Here is a 16003-nt window from a genome sequence, read left to right as displayed (position 1 = left end):
ACACTCGCGGCTATCCAGACGCCTCAGAGACACAGATCGTGTAGGGCCGAACTCAGTCTCTTTTAGACCTTAAGGCCACATTTAGGCCTCTGTTAGGTGTGCGCCATCGGAAGGGCGACCACGTGGGACGAAGTAATCTTCCCCCCCCTTCTCTCCCTCTCTCTCTCTCTCTCTAAGAAATCAGCTTAATTAAGTTCATTGATTTTGGATTGATGTTGCCTTGTTTAAATAAATTCTGTTATAATTTCAGAGAGGAGTTGTTTGTGGTTCTGGTGTATTTGCATTGTGATATAAGCTGGGTGCGAAGGCTTTGTGTACGGATTTCACGCCTTCAATTTATTAAATATAGTTATTCATTATTAATAATATTAGTAATTAAATAACTAATTTGAGACTGATTTGAGTGATATTTTGGTTATATTTACCTGATTACAGGTTGGTGCCCCAAAACGAGATTAAACATAGTTTAATGATATTTTATTTATATTATTAATAATTAAGTATAATTATTAAAGAATATAACCAAAGTTGACTTGATACAACCCCAACACATGTTTCCTTAATGTCTGATCATATAGTAAGATAAGATACCTTAAAAGGTAAGATACCTTTATCATTTCACTCACTACACATCTCACTGATTGGACCTTTAAATGAATATAGCTATATCTTAGTTTTTGTTTTTAAATAAGTATTTACACTCAGGGATACGTTAGCAGATTCTGGTGTGGACATCTGTCGGCTCAGCTCTGTTGGTCTACATGTGCAGCAGACAGTGCTGAGAGTGTTGTAAATTATGGAGTGAGCACAGTCTGCTGGACAAACTACGTTCTGACATCATTTCTAAATCAACCCGAGTTGTGTTTTCTGACTCATCTGCTCGGTAAAAAGGACTTATAAAATGTGCACTTACTGGCAAACATACGCGGATATCAACGTGCCTGTGATAAGACACTGCTGGCAGGTTCTACCCGCCAACAGACTTATCAGCTGGGCTCTGATTTAAGAGCTTTTCTTTGATTGATGACTGGGAATAAACACAAAAATATCTCCCACAGGGTGAGAGTACAGAGGTGCTTTGTGTTGGTGGATGTTCATTTTAGAGAAAAATGCACAGTAATCATGACAGAGCGAAGCTATTGTCTCTTTCCTTCTGGCTCTTTTCAGAACACAGCGGCTTTAAGGGGATTTTTTTTTCTTGGCCTGTTTACTCTGAGTTGAGTGGTCTCAATGAAGAGGGTGTTGTTGGGTACATAATTTAGGTAAGTTCCAGGTCAACACAGCACAAAAAAACAGAGAGCAAAACAGTCCTGCAGTGAACTGAAACGACCAGCTCAGAAGCTGTGATTAATGTTCATGGGGCGTTAAACGGAGAGGGCTGTGATTCATCTGAAGCAGCAAAGGTTGATTTGGCGGCATGACTTACAAACTGCTCCAACCTTCAAAAGGACTGCAGGGCACGAGACCAAACGACTGCCTTCAAAAAGTAAAAAGGTGAGTATTTACAACACTAAAAGTTTGGGCTTTGGTGAACCAGGGAGCTAAGCAAACACCCTGTGATATGAGGTAAGCCAGGTCTGAGTTTTCCCCCCCTCACAACTCTGCATCCAGGTGTGGACATGAAAGGATGAAGGGGTTGGCAGGGATTTTATTTGGATTTGGGAAGGCATATTTTGAAACTGCCCTTTTTTCTGAAAGGCTCAACTGTTCTGCGGCGAGTCTGCAGTTTCAAAATCCAGAGAAACTATGAATGGAAGCCTTTCTAGCTACCATATTTTTCTTTCTCGCTTGCCGTGAAAAATTATAAAAAAAAATTGAATCAGGCATGAAAGCGGCGCATCTACCAGTCGCGCTGAAGCATGCGTGCTACCCATTACCAAAAAGAAACCAGCCCTCTTCCACCCAGAGAGCGTTCAATCAGGCAAATAATGAACCACTTCTTCCAAATCCACATCCCCTTTGGCCGGCCGAGCTCACAGGCTGGCATGTTGCGTGTGAAGGGATCTGGCTCACCAAAGTCCTCCAAACCACAGAACACACAAAACTGCATGTAGGACAACTGGTCATCTGGAAGACATTATTGGAACTGCAAAGCTGGAAAAGGGAGGAGGGGGGGTTTTCTAAGAAGCAATGAACTCCGAGATGGAACGCCAGAGTTTCCCTAAATAGAGATGGAGACACGCAGTGCTGCCATCGCACACCTTGAAAGTGTAGCCTTGCTCCCAGACAAGATATCTAACACGGCTGCCATTCGACGGCCAACCTTATTCTGAGAAACTGGATTCACAACCTGAAGTTAAATTTAAACACACACACACACACACACACACACACACACACACACACACACACACACACACACACACACACACACACACACACACACACACACACACACACACACACACACACACACACACACACACACACACACACACACACACGCTAACAGTCATTACTTCATAACACATCAAAGTGTTCATGTGATGCTGTTATCAGATGCTGGTTGTAAAGTGGTACAACTGACAGACGGTGACTGCAGCACTTCTAAAAGCTGTTTGTGAACCGCCATTAAATAACAAAAGAAGAAGAAAGCATCAGTGACAGGTGACACAACTGTAGCGTTACAGACTGTAAAGACAACTTGAGGATCAGTCAATTTAATCCAACATCGTGAAGTAAAATTTATCATTTTTCAAGTGAAAAATACAGAATTTGTGATGCTAAATTAGTACGCCCGCACATAATGGCAATTTCCATTATGTGCGGGCGTACTAACAAACTAGTATTATTATAGTAGTATATAACAAACTAGCTAACTACTTGCATCCTGGTCGGTATGTGTCACTGGAAATCATTTGAAAATGTTCATTATAGTCAGTGACTGTCGAAATACACATTCATACCTTTAAGACTCACTGCTGAACGCGTTTTAAAGTGTCTGCCTGACGTTTCTTGGTCACTACTTGAACAAGAAGACACTTTGAACTATTCCAAAGGTTTGTGTTTATTTACCCCATCGGGAGCTGGCGAACGAGTGACACCAGACAGTCTGCGGATAGAGTTGCTTCTTGGTACTGTCAACAACGTGAGAGCGTCGTTTGGGCACTGTTTGGGGTTGTATCGAGTGGCGGACCAAATATTGCAGAAATGTTTGGAGCGATCTGTGATGAATTCTGAGATACTTTGGCCGGCGATCAAACGATCTACATGCCTCTACTCGACCCCCGCTAAGATCCACGCTAGACGCACATAAACCAGAAGCCTTAGCTGTTCATTTGTCGGTTTATCGTTTAAAACAATGATGGCAAACTTTGAAAATACCTTTTGTGTGGCGCTTATTTGACCAAACCTGTCATTGCGCACTGCACAAACCCCCCGAGATTAACAAATCTCCCTCACCCAGGACCCTCAGGGGGAAGTCCACCAATCAAAAGTATATCAAAAGAAATTAAGATAATAATCCATACTTTTTTTGTGATGTTTTTAATGCAAAATCTGCAGAAATGCTTTAAGATGATTCCCTGCTTTTCTCTTTACATCATCATTCACATCTCTATTGTCTTTTATTCTAACATTTTGTTGAGCAAAAGAATGATGCAAAAAAAAAAGTTAAAGATTAAACAATAATCTGCAAATCCGCCATCAACTGCAAACCTCATTAGATTGTCGCTGGTGGATTGTAAACACTCAGAAACACCTGCATTGTATGCTAAATTATAATACCAGCCTGTTGAAATCAATGCCAGAGAGATGTACCACATAATCCTCTTTGTATTGCTGCAGTAATAACACAATGTAATACCGTTGTCTGGCTGTGTTCAGAGCAGCTCAGAGGCGGCACGCATCACGAGACATTTTCAATGAAAGTCTTTTCCTGTGGCAACTTGTGTGCAGGAGAGCAGGGAGACGGGGGCCCCTTTGGACGAGTCCCTGCAAGCCTGCATGCTATGCAGACCTTCTCATCATATCCCAGAAGGCCTCAGCCAGTCAGTTAGACAACCGCAGGTCGTGGAAGTAGTGGATGCAGCTGCCACTGGTGCTGCTGTGGTGTGTGTTGTGTGTTGTGGGGGGGGACAATCTCCCCTGCTGAAATGGTATGTCTGAAGCGAACAAACTGCAGACTGTGGGCAGGACAGGGCTGGGGCACCACGGACACACACTAAAGATAGCGCACACTTTGGTTAAATTTAGAGGGCCTGCTCAAGTAACCAGCATTTTCAGGTTATACTATTTCTCCATGTCTGAGAAAGGTCTAGCAGAGGCACGGCAGTTAAAAGATTAATAATCCATGGAAAGTACCTCTCAGCACAGCACGTGTGACGGCACAGCATGGAGCAGAAGGTGCATTTCAATACAAAATGCATTATAAAAAGGAATACAGGTGGATTATCTGGAGCGTGCAGCTTATAAACTAAAGCAGTGTTCACTCATTCAACATAATTAAACACTCAAGAAGTTGATTTTTCTGTAACATTTCGAAGTGAAGCTGTAAAATGCTTCAACATGCCTGTCCTATAAGTCAATGTTTGATACAGCTCTGAGTTCAAGTCTTAAGAAAACTGGCAGGCAATGTCTCCCCCTGCAGGTTGAAAGGGGCAGTGCAAATGCTGAGCAGCAGCCAATGAGGAGGCTGTTGCTACAGGCTGATGATTAACCCTATAAAGAGCAGATCCATCAATGAATCACCACCACACCTACAAACATGTAACCACAGTTTCCTGATGTGAACGTGAATCCATGTTCCAGCTGGCCACATGCATGGTAATTACTACTTGTATAAACAACTCTGCATTTTTGTGCTGAATGTGAGGAGCAACACTCTCACAAATAAAGAGCCCTCTCAGTGTGATGAAACCTGCAGAGGTGATTGGCAGGAGCTCAGATGAAGTCATGTTTGAAAGGTCCGTCAGCTGCAGTGTTCAGTGCTCGCTGCAGCATTTATACCTTTTCAATTCTGCACGTTGTAGATGAATTCTTCTTAATAAAAATGCTGGGAGATGGAAGTCCGAGTTGACTTACTGCGCCTGCTGCCACCGTTACACAACATCGGCTAAGCAGAAGACAATGGATGGATGTTTGGAATAAAAATGCCTTCATCTTAACAAGTACATTCCTCCTAATTTGTTTATTCTCAACTCATTAAGTACGAACCAAATGCCACATATCATGAGCATCTTTTTTTGGTGGGAAATAAATTCAATTTGTTTTAAATCGGCTGCTGCGAGGTCAGTATTTTCTAGCTTCACCTGTTACGTCTAAAAACATTCAACTTGACATTTTTGTGTTGAGGACGAAAACAGGAGGAGGATGTGGGGACAAGACACGATCTGTACGAGGCAAAACCTAAGGGGAATAGAACACATTTGGAAAAGAGCGGGATGACGCCAACAGGGAACTTTCTGAAAAGTTGAAAGAGTTTCAATTTGAGAGATCGGAGCAGCTGAGCGCTCGGGAAAAAAGATGCTGAGCGCTGCACTTTTTCTGGCGCGCAGAAAGAAAAAATTTTAAGTAGACACAGGCCCTGGGACAGAACTTGTAAAAATTTGTTTTTTTGCAGCACAAATGTATAGATTTACATCTATCTTTACAGATTTCATAGATCTTGGAAAGATATCAGACGATATATCGGTATCTGATTTTTTTATCAGCATCGACCCCAAAAGCCCCTATCAGTCGGGCTGTATTAAAAACAAATTGATTCTGAACCCAACGGGAAGCCTAAGACAAAAAATAAGAATTAGAGCAATATGGGAAAGTAGCTTTGCTAACAACCTTTGTACCGACTGTAGACGTGGTGTTTAGGGTCGGGCTATGCCTGTGAAGAGGGAGTTGCAGAAGTCCAACCAGGAGAGGATGAAAGCGTGTATTAAAAGTTCTGTAGCGTAGGCCAAATGATTTCAGTTGCAGTCTAAGCCTGAAGGAGATTTCTTCATGATCTTGCACAAGCAGTTGTATGAAGAAGCCACAGGTAACACTCTACTGATAAGTTGTTTTAAGATGTGTATCTGCAGTGTGAGTTCTGCACTGACGGGCTGTTGCTGCACCGTCTCTCTGGTTTTCCTTGGAGTCACATTAAATGAACACAGAGAGCTACAAGAGGGCTCTTCCTCCCCAAGAAGTAATTGCTTCTATTTTTATTAGGAGCTGACCGACAGTATGACCCATACGGGGAGGAAATAAATCCCACATGAAAATAACGGAGGCTTTTAAACCGAGCCTGTGATCTATGTTGCTCGGGGAGTTATGTAACACCTGCCGCACCTCCACAGCACGAGGCTGACACACAGTACACCTCAACACACTCGCTCGACCGCCTCGTCCCCCCCCCTGCCCCGCCTGTCAAATATGTAACATATTTGAAATACCTTTTGTGCTCCACTTGACTTTGTTTCTCCCTAATCTGACTTGTGTCTTACTGCACCACTTGCTCAGGTTTTATCAGTCTGTCTCCCTCGGCCTTATTCTCCCTCTCTGTCTTAATCCTGCTCGCAGACATGCTCCGGCTCCAGTAAAGAAGATTTGGCCAATTCAGACGACTCCGGGTCTCTGCACACAATCTAGTAATGAAACGGTTACGCACGCTTTCATGCACACACTTCTTTACCGGATTCATAAACTAATGCAGCTTGGGATGAAAAAAAAAGGAAAATCTAATTACAGTGTTGATTTTATTGAGCCCTGAAATTACACCGCTCTGCTCTTTTCTCCGTCACATCACCGAGGAGTGAGATATTTTTAAAGATGAACGTAATTACAGCAGTTGAGGATATGTCACTGTTTTTTTTTCACCGCTTTACGCAGAAGGCACTCCAACTAGCTTAGTGTAAGGCCGCAGTTTGACCCTGATTACAAGGTGGTGGAATTATATATTGGGATATGACGGTTAAATGACGTGGAATTGTTTTTAGTTATTAGTTATAATCTTCTGCAGAGTGAGATTAGCTCCTCACTTTTTGTGTGCCTCTTGTGATATTTAACAGATTCTCTTTGGGTTTTCAACTGTTTCGACCAAGACTAGCAATTTAAAAACCAGTCCTTGAGTTCAGACGTCCCTTTTATGCGGGGTATTAACCTGTTGACCAACATCTACTGGACAAACCGGTGACGCACATAACTGCAAAAGTTAGCAGTGGAAGCGAATATGGCATCATTTAAAAAGGTACAACATGCACACTAAAATATCTTAATTAATAAAATTAATTACTACAACTGTTATATGATTTTTGATGAGTACTTAAACCACCTCAAATATTTCCAACAGGTATCAAAGCCAGAGAAATCCATAATTTTATTGTTGTAGCCGGAACTGTCTTATCGCTGCAGCCACCATGACTGATATGACATGTTTATCGTTGCCGTGGAAACACCGGATGTTAGGTCAAAGACTGCTAAATAAAGGGCAGTTCAGTCAGTAGCCATAAGCTACTCTGGACTACAACAACAATGGCGGACTCCTGAGTTCTGTTTTGTGCGCTTCCATTTTAGTGAGTTCAACAACGCTTCTCCAGCGTTTACGGCACCATCACTTTGACCAGCGGTGACGTGATATGTGTCATCGAGAAAATTCCAACGTATCAACCATGCCATCAATCATTTAAGGAAGGGCGACTGCATCATTTTAAAACACACAGTTAACCCATCGTCACCGATTTAAAATGTAAAATTAACGTCTTTCTAGCAGCACGAACACCAATAACACTGTGAAACAGCCGTCGCCGGGGTCCCATTCAGCGTGCTACCATTTATTGTCCTGTTGCATTGTGCACCAGGCTACTGCAATCAGCATTTAGCACAATACTGATTCATCACAAAGCTACAAATCAGTCTACCCATGCAGTCTGTGCAAACACCCCTCCACCAAAGGAGCGCCAACACATTCCTGTCCTCAGATGCCGTTAGGCCCACACAGGAGAGCTATCAAACACAGAACAAAGTTTTAGTAATGAGATCAACTTTTACTGGCATCGTCATTATGACTTTGATGGATGTAGTGATCTGAGGCTCTTCCTTCTCGGGACCAAAAACGTGAAACACATGCCATGAGTCACACCCAAAAGTTTACCACATGTCCAATTTGAAGACAGAAATGAATTCTGAGCAGAGACAAATGGACTGACAGAGAGAGCGCTCAATACAGCAGATGTCAACGTGAGTGCGAAAGAGGCCCAGAGAAGGAGAGCCACATTATCTCAATCTGCAGCTATGCCGAGTACTCTCCCAGCAACAGTGTCCTCAGCACAGCCAGCTCTCTTCCTCCCAGTAGCGCCTTTTCTAAAGGTTTCAGACGCACGTACAAAGTGAACATCTTCAACCCAGATGTTCCACAAAGTAAATCTATGCCACACTTGTATAAAAAGGGATGACGAAAGTGATCAAATCTGCTTGAAAAAGTTGATTGGTTTAAGATTAAACACTCACTAAAAAGACAACTTAAAAACGATGTAAAAATGGAGAAATGGGGAACTTCTGTGTCCGTGTGAGTGGAAATAAAGCGAGCGTGCAATGCAGGGTTGGCAACGTGAAAGCTGAGCACATAATCAGCCTCAGACGAGAAAGAGGAGATGCCCGATGGCATCAAATATTTCCCTCAAACAAGACTGAGCATGCAGCCCGATCCTTGTGAGAGCATGCAGAGTAACGACCGCTTTTTTTTAAAATCATAAACATTTCGAGGAATGCTCATTCAGACTCGCTGTTGGGAGATAAAGAGCAATTATACCCACACACACTTGCAAACACACATTTGTAGCCAAAGTCCTCAGCATCAGATCGAGACTAGAGGTGCGTTTTTGGCAAAAATCTGGGGAATCAGCATGCAACACAACAAAGGGTTGCGATTTAGTTATTGCCACATGTTGCAATGCTGTAAGGCAATGTACTGAACTATATTTTTTCCAACTATAATTTATTATCTTTGAGTCTCTTTCTTTGTCATTGTGTTAAGACTACAGCATGAGCTTTTCTGTCAGTATTATGTTGAGAAAGTTCTAAATTCATTTCTGCAGTTTTTATAGAATTCAAATAATAGGTACACGAGCTGAAAGCTGAAGTTTGAGCACATTCACCCTACGACTTCCTCTCTGCTTGGCGGGTCCCAACACTCGCTCAACTGTCAGCCCAGAAAAAGAGCAACACTTTTAATGTTTTTTTTTTTATAAGGCTGAGAGCTGGAATGAGGCGGAACAGTTTCCCAGCCAAGCCCTCTTCTCTTTCTCTCTTACCCTCTCCACATCTGCTGCACTCATGTAAACCCCTGTGGCTCAGCGAGATGAGGCCCCTTTCCAAAACCTCCATTCCCCCTACCAGAGCTGACTGTAGGAACTATCAAAACATAAAAAAAAAAAAGAAGGGGAGGGGGGAGGTGGAGTGGGAGGATGAAGAGAAGAAAAAAAAGCTGAGGAGTGGGAGGAAGGGGAGTGAGATCCCTCGGTGGTGGGCAATAAATCACAAACACTCTGAGAGCAACAAGAGCCCAGCCTCCATCGCAGACCCCCTCTTCAAAGCCCCCTTGAGCATGCATGTCCCTATGAAGGCCCCCCAAAGCACCCCTCGCCTGCTTTAGCCCCTCTACCAAGCCCCCGGCTCCGCTCAAGTCCTGATCCTTTCGCACACTATCCCTTGCACATACCCTTTAGCAATCACAGGGCCCCTCTCTCTCTCTCTCTTGCCCACAACCTCAGGGGCCTCTTCCCCCCCCCCCCCCTCTGCGTGTCTCTCACAGCCCAGCACACAGAGACTTTTCTTCTCCCGGTGCTACATTCACACTCGCTCCAGGCTCAGCACTGCCACTCAACCACAACACAGCCATTCAACACATGCCCCCTTCATACAGCTCCCTCGCTCACCCTGCAAAACCACAGCAAAAGAATTTCACAATCGTACCACAAAAGGCAGAAACTAGAAACCTGGCAACTGCAGCTGCTCTTTAGGTGAGCAGAAACGCTTTAAGCGCACATTCATGCAAAGCCGCAGCGTCTTTAAAAAGATGCACGTTTTTTAATTGCAGTTCAGGGATGTGGCGCGGGCGGTAACACTGAATCAGAATTCTGGAGGGTAGGTTTTACACGCAACACACTTTAGAATTCACAGAACTTGGAAAATAACTAACATCTAACTTTGAATCACTTGCTTAAAAAAAAAAAAAAGTCCTGCAACTACAGTAAGAGCTCGAAGATTTCTAAAGTTTAAACGCTGTAAACGTCCTAAAGGGCTAATTACATTTAGGTTTTAACAAAAGTGGAAGAATTTTACAATCAAAAGCTCCAAAGTTGTTTCATTAGGAAGCATAATGTTCTTATATGCAAATTTGTAACTCCAAATAAGACAACATTGGTCCGCAGCATTTTTTCCTGCCTGAACCTGTTGCTAAGCTAGTCATAATCTTATCTTGAACAGAAAAGCTAGCCAAGCTGTTTCCTCCTGGGTTTCAGGGACGAAGCAATTTGCCTTAATCACCAGTACATAGTGATCTAATCGCCCTTCCCCACGCTGATAAGTGAATGATATTCCCTTAAGATGTGGCTCTGTGGTGAACACACAGATGATATCCTCTAGAGCCATATGGCTGGCACAAGATGCTCTGGTATACTATGGCCTGGCTGTGGGCCAGCGCCATTGTCCTCCGGGAATCAGCCTGGCTCACATTCAGTGCAGCTGTAGAGCACAGGAAGGAGATACTTGTTGCAAAAGACTCCTGAGTGTTTTTGCAAAATCAGCATCTTTCTGTTGCCTTATTCAGCTGAATCCAAATATTTGAGATGTTCACGGTTTTTTTTCCCTCTACAGATAAATACCTGTTTACACTTTTTAGTTTGGTTTGGTACAACTCTATGTGCTCTTCAGTTTATCTCAAATTACAGCTGTGAAAATGCCCCCAGGCCGCACCACAAACCAAACAGTCAATTCTTTGTTCTTAGTTTATCTCGCCATGGTTTGGGTTTTTTGGATGGTTCACACTTTCGGAGCAAATCGGGGAGTACTGGCAAGCAAACACGTTAACTGACTGAGTCTGCAGCACTCACTGATTGGTCCAAAGATTTCTTTTCGGGCGTTTCAAACCTTAACTGTTCAGTTTGGTTGACGCAAGTTAATGTGGTTAATTTATGCCGGTGTGAAAGCTGATCAAACAAACCCCGGAGTGGAGCAAAAAACAGTACCAAGATTGCTCGAAAAAGTGAGTCTCAGTCCCCTTTTCTCCAGACTCTGGTACAGTTCATTTCCAGTATCAACACGAACCGACCCAACTGTAGATTGTCACAATCACCGAGTGCCCTCTCTCTTCATCGTCACTGAACATGTGTTTAAGACCACAGGCAGGCCTGACTGATCTTCAGAAACAGTTTGGGTGGCTGAGCAGGTCCTGGTTCAGGAGGATTAACATGCTCCTTCTTCTGAATTATCAGAACATCATCATATTATGTTTGAGCTGCAGTAGCGCCCCATTTTCAAACTGAATCGTTTGCCTACAGCGATAAATGCAAACGATATAAAAACCGACGAGCAGAGCAGACATCAGTCATCTGTCCGTTTACAAACTGTAAAATGCCTTAGGAGCAGCCACAGCCAATCAGGAGGCAACCAGTCTTTGTTTACTTCAGAGACTTTTCCGCAAGATGTTCCTACCGATTAGAGCATTGTCCTCGAGCGTCACACATTTTGGTCCGCTTGTAAATGCACCCGTGTGAACACAGACCAAACTTGAGGTATTTATGCAACAAATGGATCCATGATTCAGACCAGAGCAACCGAACTATAGAAGTGAAAACGCCCTAAGAGTCATTTGGGGGGAAAAAACTTGAAACAACTCAGCCATGTTCCAGTTTATTCTCCAAGAGAGAAAGCCTAACAATCTGTCCATGAATGACCGAAAACAAACATCAATGAAGTCGTTAACCCCATGCCGTTATCAGTGACCCCCATATGATAGGAACTAAAGGAACGACTGATTTACCTGACAACCATTATCCAATGTCTGCAAACTTGTAATCGTTAATGCTTACAAGGCTGGTAAAGATTAACCAATCTCTTAAGATATGAAAATACAGTTTTGTTGTTTGGGGTTAACTCACCTTGCTCTGAGTCGGAGTCTGCCTCCGTCTTGTAGACCCCCGGAGCTACAGGTAAGGGTCTGAGGGGCCTCGGCTTAGGTGTAGGCGGAGAGATCCATTTCTTTCCAACGTACTCGACATATGTCCCAGGGAAGTCCCCTTTTTCCTGAGTGGTTTCATTGAAGCCTGGCAGCCAGCCAATCTCATCAGGCCTCTGCTCCAGCCCATCAGTGTACCCGAGGGCCACCAGAGCCCCTTTACTCACCAACAGCGTGTCCCCCACATGCAGATTAATGTCCTCCTCCCTCTCCTTCTTGTAGTCATAAAGCGCTCTGTACTGATACCCTTCAGCACTCATATTGATCACTTTGTGTCAATGTGTTCTTTTGAAGTTGAGCTTCACGGCAGCAAAGCCACTTTTCAGGTTTCTCTGATTATGTGCTCAGTCCAGGTACACATTTGCTGCAGGTGTACTCTTCCAAGAAAGCTCAACTTCGACAGTTCTCTGAAGACATCTAGCTTGTCTTCATTCTTCCGCAGGTCCTGTCTCTTTTGAATGATTTCCAGTTCTCTTGGTGTGTCGCCTCACAGTATGTACCCATCAATAAACAACCCGACAGCTGGGATCTTGAGAATGCTACCGAGACCTGTAGGATGACAGCGAAGGCATTTATCAGTACATAGCATAAGACAATAACAGTGTCTATAACATGCAATATATAGATAAACACTTTAGAAAATATAATCATGAATATGTATGACGCTGGATCTGAAGAAAAGACATTTGCACTTCCGATAAGTTTATTATCAAGGTTAAAAATGGATAACGGGAAAAACACATGTTCGACGACTGGAACTGAGTTATGATCTTGCGAGCATGAATTAAAAGACCCTATGTTTGCACAAGATAATCATATTTTGCGCACAAGATATTGGGTTGTGTACACAGGACATATTTTACTTGAGCGCACAAGTTAAAATCTTGTGTGCAAAAGTTAATTATCTTGTGTGGACAGGATTTTTTTTGGGACTACAGGGGCTCCTTACGATATTTGTGGGGGAAAAAACGTAAATAAAAATCGCTGGTTCGGTCTTGCTTTGTAACCTGCTGCACTGTGAGTGAGAGAGGGAGACACCCACGGTATCATATTTTTGATTCATAAACTAATCGACTAATTAACACCTGCCTTAATGTGTCAAAACGTGCAGCAACATCAGGATAGTAAAAAAAGAGACAGGGCTTTTATTTTTAAATATTACGGTACCCTCCCCTCCCCTGGTATCTCCACCTCCATCCTAGAGCAAAACTTTAGCCATTGTTATTCTCACTAGTGAAGAAGTGATGTCTACCAGGAAAACTCAGGGGGGGGGGGGGGGGGTCATTACATTTAAAGAGACACACACACCAAAACAGAGCGTTCTGAGAGAGCTGGTTTATACAGGGTCACAAACTTCCTCTGGTGCTTGATTCATAATAAATTATAACCACAGCTCAGCACAGATGTTTCATTTAGACCACAGGGGGTCTGTTTGAAAAAATCTTCATATCTCCTCTTTAACATCACTACGCAGCCACTAACTCTGTTATATAACTACAACGCAACAACTGTGGTCTGTTAATGGCTGTGCAACAATAATAGTTGAATTGTAAATGGGATTTGTGTAGTTTCTACATCATGTGATTAAATCCTGGTTGTATATATTCACATTCTTAGTTTTTATATTTTTAGTGCTTATTTACTTTGTATTTAATATTATATTGTGTTTAAATTTGCTAACATTGAGTTTTTTACTCATATTGTGTGTTTGGACAACCTGCTGCTGTAACGCCACAATTTCCCAGTTTGGGATCAATAAAGTAATTCTATTCTATGTAAATTAAGTTTTAGACAGTTGTCTGAAATATCGCGAGAGCAGAGCCGTTAACGGTTAGCTCTGCGGTAGAATATCGCGAGAGTAGAGCCGTTAACAGTTAGCTCAGTTAGCATCGGCTCGCTAACACGGTCGGGTAAGTGTTAAATTAGCGAGCCGTCTGCTTCGATTAATCGCGTTAAATAACCTTTAAAACTTAGATTGTGGTATTTTTTTTTAATGACACACAGCAAACAATGACGATAAAGTACACAAAAAGTGAAATACTGAGGCTTTTATGTGAGACAAAAATGGCGAAATTGCAAGTTAACGGGTAGAAAGTAACTTTAAAGAATTAGCAGGAAACTTTAGCTTTAGTAATGCTTTCTTTTAAAACGACTTTTTAAATTGTATTTTTAAACATTTTCTCGCTGAATTGAGGAGCAGGAGCGATACTTACCGAGTTTGCACGAATCCACCGAGTCCTCTTCCTTCCACGTTATTCGGTTAAACTCGTGACTTTACGGGACACTACCGACAAACTGCAACCCCGACGAGATGCTTTACCAATAAGGTTTAAAAACAACAATCCTCAGTTGGCGTTTAAATCCGTTTAAACACTTTTACAACCCCGCAGTCTGTCCACATAACGGCACGGCTTCCCCCCCTCGTCCTGAACAAAATGCTCCCTGGAAACGTCGCCTCTGCTGCCAACGAGGGGGCCAAGACAAAGCACGGGCGCTCATTGGTCCGCGCCTCTGTCAATCATTAACGTTACTGTCAATCGCACCAATGAGAACGACGCTGAAGGCGGACACGCCCCCTTTCCGTGTACTCCACTGCACGCAACATGAAACACCTATGGAAATTACATAACTTCTGCACACAGAGAGTCTGTTAATAACCACCATACTTTTTTTTTATTTTTTTTATTACCAGCATGTTTTCTTTGACTTGGCAGGGATTGTTTTCACAGTCAAAGTAATCAAGGCAATGTAAAGATATCACTTTACACACAGTTTCGACTCAACAGGATACGTAAAAAGCTTTAAAAAAAACACTGGGATATCCTTTATTTCTCTGTTTTGAAGTCCAGTACCGAACACCGCACACCAAACTATATGAGCACAAAAATATATCTTCTAATACACAACATCAGTAGGAGTACGATTTCCTCACACTCCAAACTCTTAATAGGCTCCATGTGCTGTAACAAGAACTGCTATCTGAGCATGTTTTAATACTCAAGATAATGTTTTTATTCCAAATTAAGGCAGTACATCGAAGGCTGCATCTATTAATTGTTTAAATCTTTGACCTTTAACCTGCCTACCTGCGTAAACACACCTCAGAGTCGTCATCACCTGTATTGGCCCTATTAGGTTTATCACACTCGTTTCCAGGTTTTGATTGAGTCACCCGTTTCTTGGGGGTTGCTAGGGGGTTGCTAGGGGCTTTCCTCTGGAATTTGTGAGAAGATAAATAAGCGATTAAAAGTGATAGATACATCAAAAAGTGGCTAGAAGCTAAAAAGACAATGATAACACTTTGCATCCCTGTTTTGAAAAGTGCAAAATAAATGAAATTTATTACCGTTGCTTAGCAAAGCATACCCACTTTATTGGTTTTTTAATCAGTCTGTGTTTTCACTTTTACTGCCCTTTTATAAATCATTACATGTTCTCAGTGTGGAAGGCAACCAAACCTTACAGTCACCATTTCGAGCACATGATTGTGAATGTGGGTGGCCTAATTAACAGTAGGGAAAGAGGGCTGGCCTGCAGAAAATCCCCTATCAAGCATTAACCCTACTGTCCCGGCTGTGCTAAAAGAGGCTGTAAGCAGCTTTGTGAGCGAGGGTATAGCAGGCCCCTTTGGAGCGCTCTGCAGTCACGTCGCAGGCATCGGTCACCGCCGAGAGAAAAAAAAGAGGAAGAAGTGTGAAGCAAAATGTACAAGTTGGTGGTGTTGAAATCAGCCGTTGCTATAGGAACAAACTGTTGCTGAGTGGTATTAGGAACCCAACTTGATGACTTTAAATGAGTCACTTCATCGGTTTATTTCAGATGAAATCCACAAATGTAATTTTTCAACATCACAGT

General features: G+C 42.7%; 1 protein-coding gene across 13 annotated transcripts in view; it reads right to left on the bottom strand.

Moving 5' to 3' along the window:
• The window catches only part of pik3r1 (phosphoinositide-3-kinase, regulatory subunit 1 (alpha)), a 29535-nt gene extending 14948 nt beyond the window's left edge, over window positions 1-14587 (bottom strand). For all 13 annotated transcript variants that reach the window (XR_010669053.1, XR_010669057.1, XR_010669054.1 and 10 more), the window contains exons 1-2: window positions 14362-14587; window positions 12072-12697 (exon numbers count right to left, since the gene is read on the bottom strand). Coding sequence is in view for 1 of the 13 variants with exons in the window: in XM_065965982.1 (XP_065822054.1) it covers window positions 12072-12408 (337 nt within the window). In the remaining 12 variants the exon portion in view is untranslated. The remainder of the gene's footprint in view (window positions 1-12071; window positions 12698-14361) is intronic.
• Window positions 14588-16003: the final 1416 nt, after the last annotated feature.

Source organism: Labrus bergylta, chromosome 17 (genome assembly GCF_963930695.1).
Source record: "Labrus bergylta chromosome 17, fLabBer1.1, whole genome shotgun sequence".
In the NCBI taxonomy this organism is placed as follows: domain Eukaryota; kingdom Metazoa; phylum Chordata; class Actinopteri; order Labriformes; family Labridae; genus Labrus; species Labrus bergylta.
This window is presented reverse-complemented; position numbering and strand designations above follow the sequence as displayed.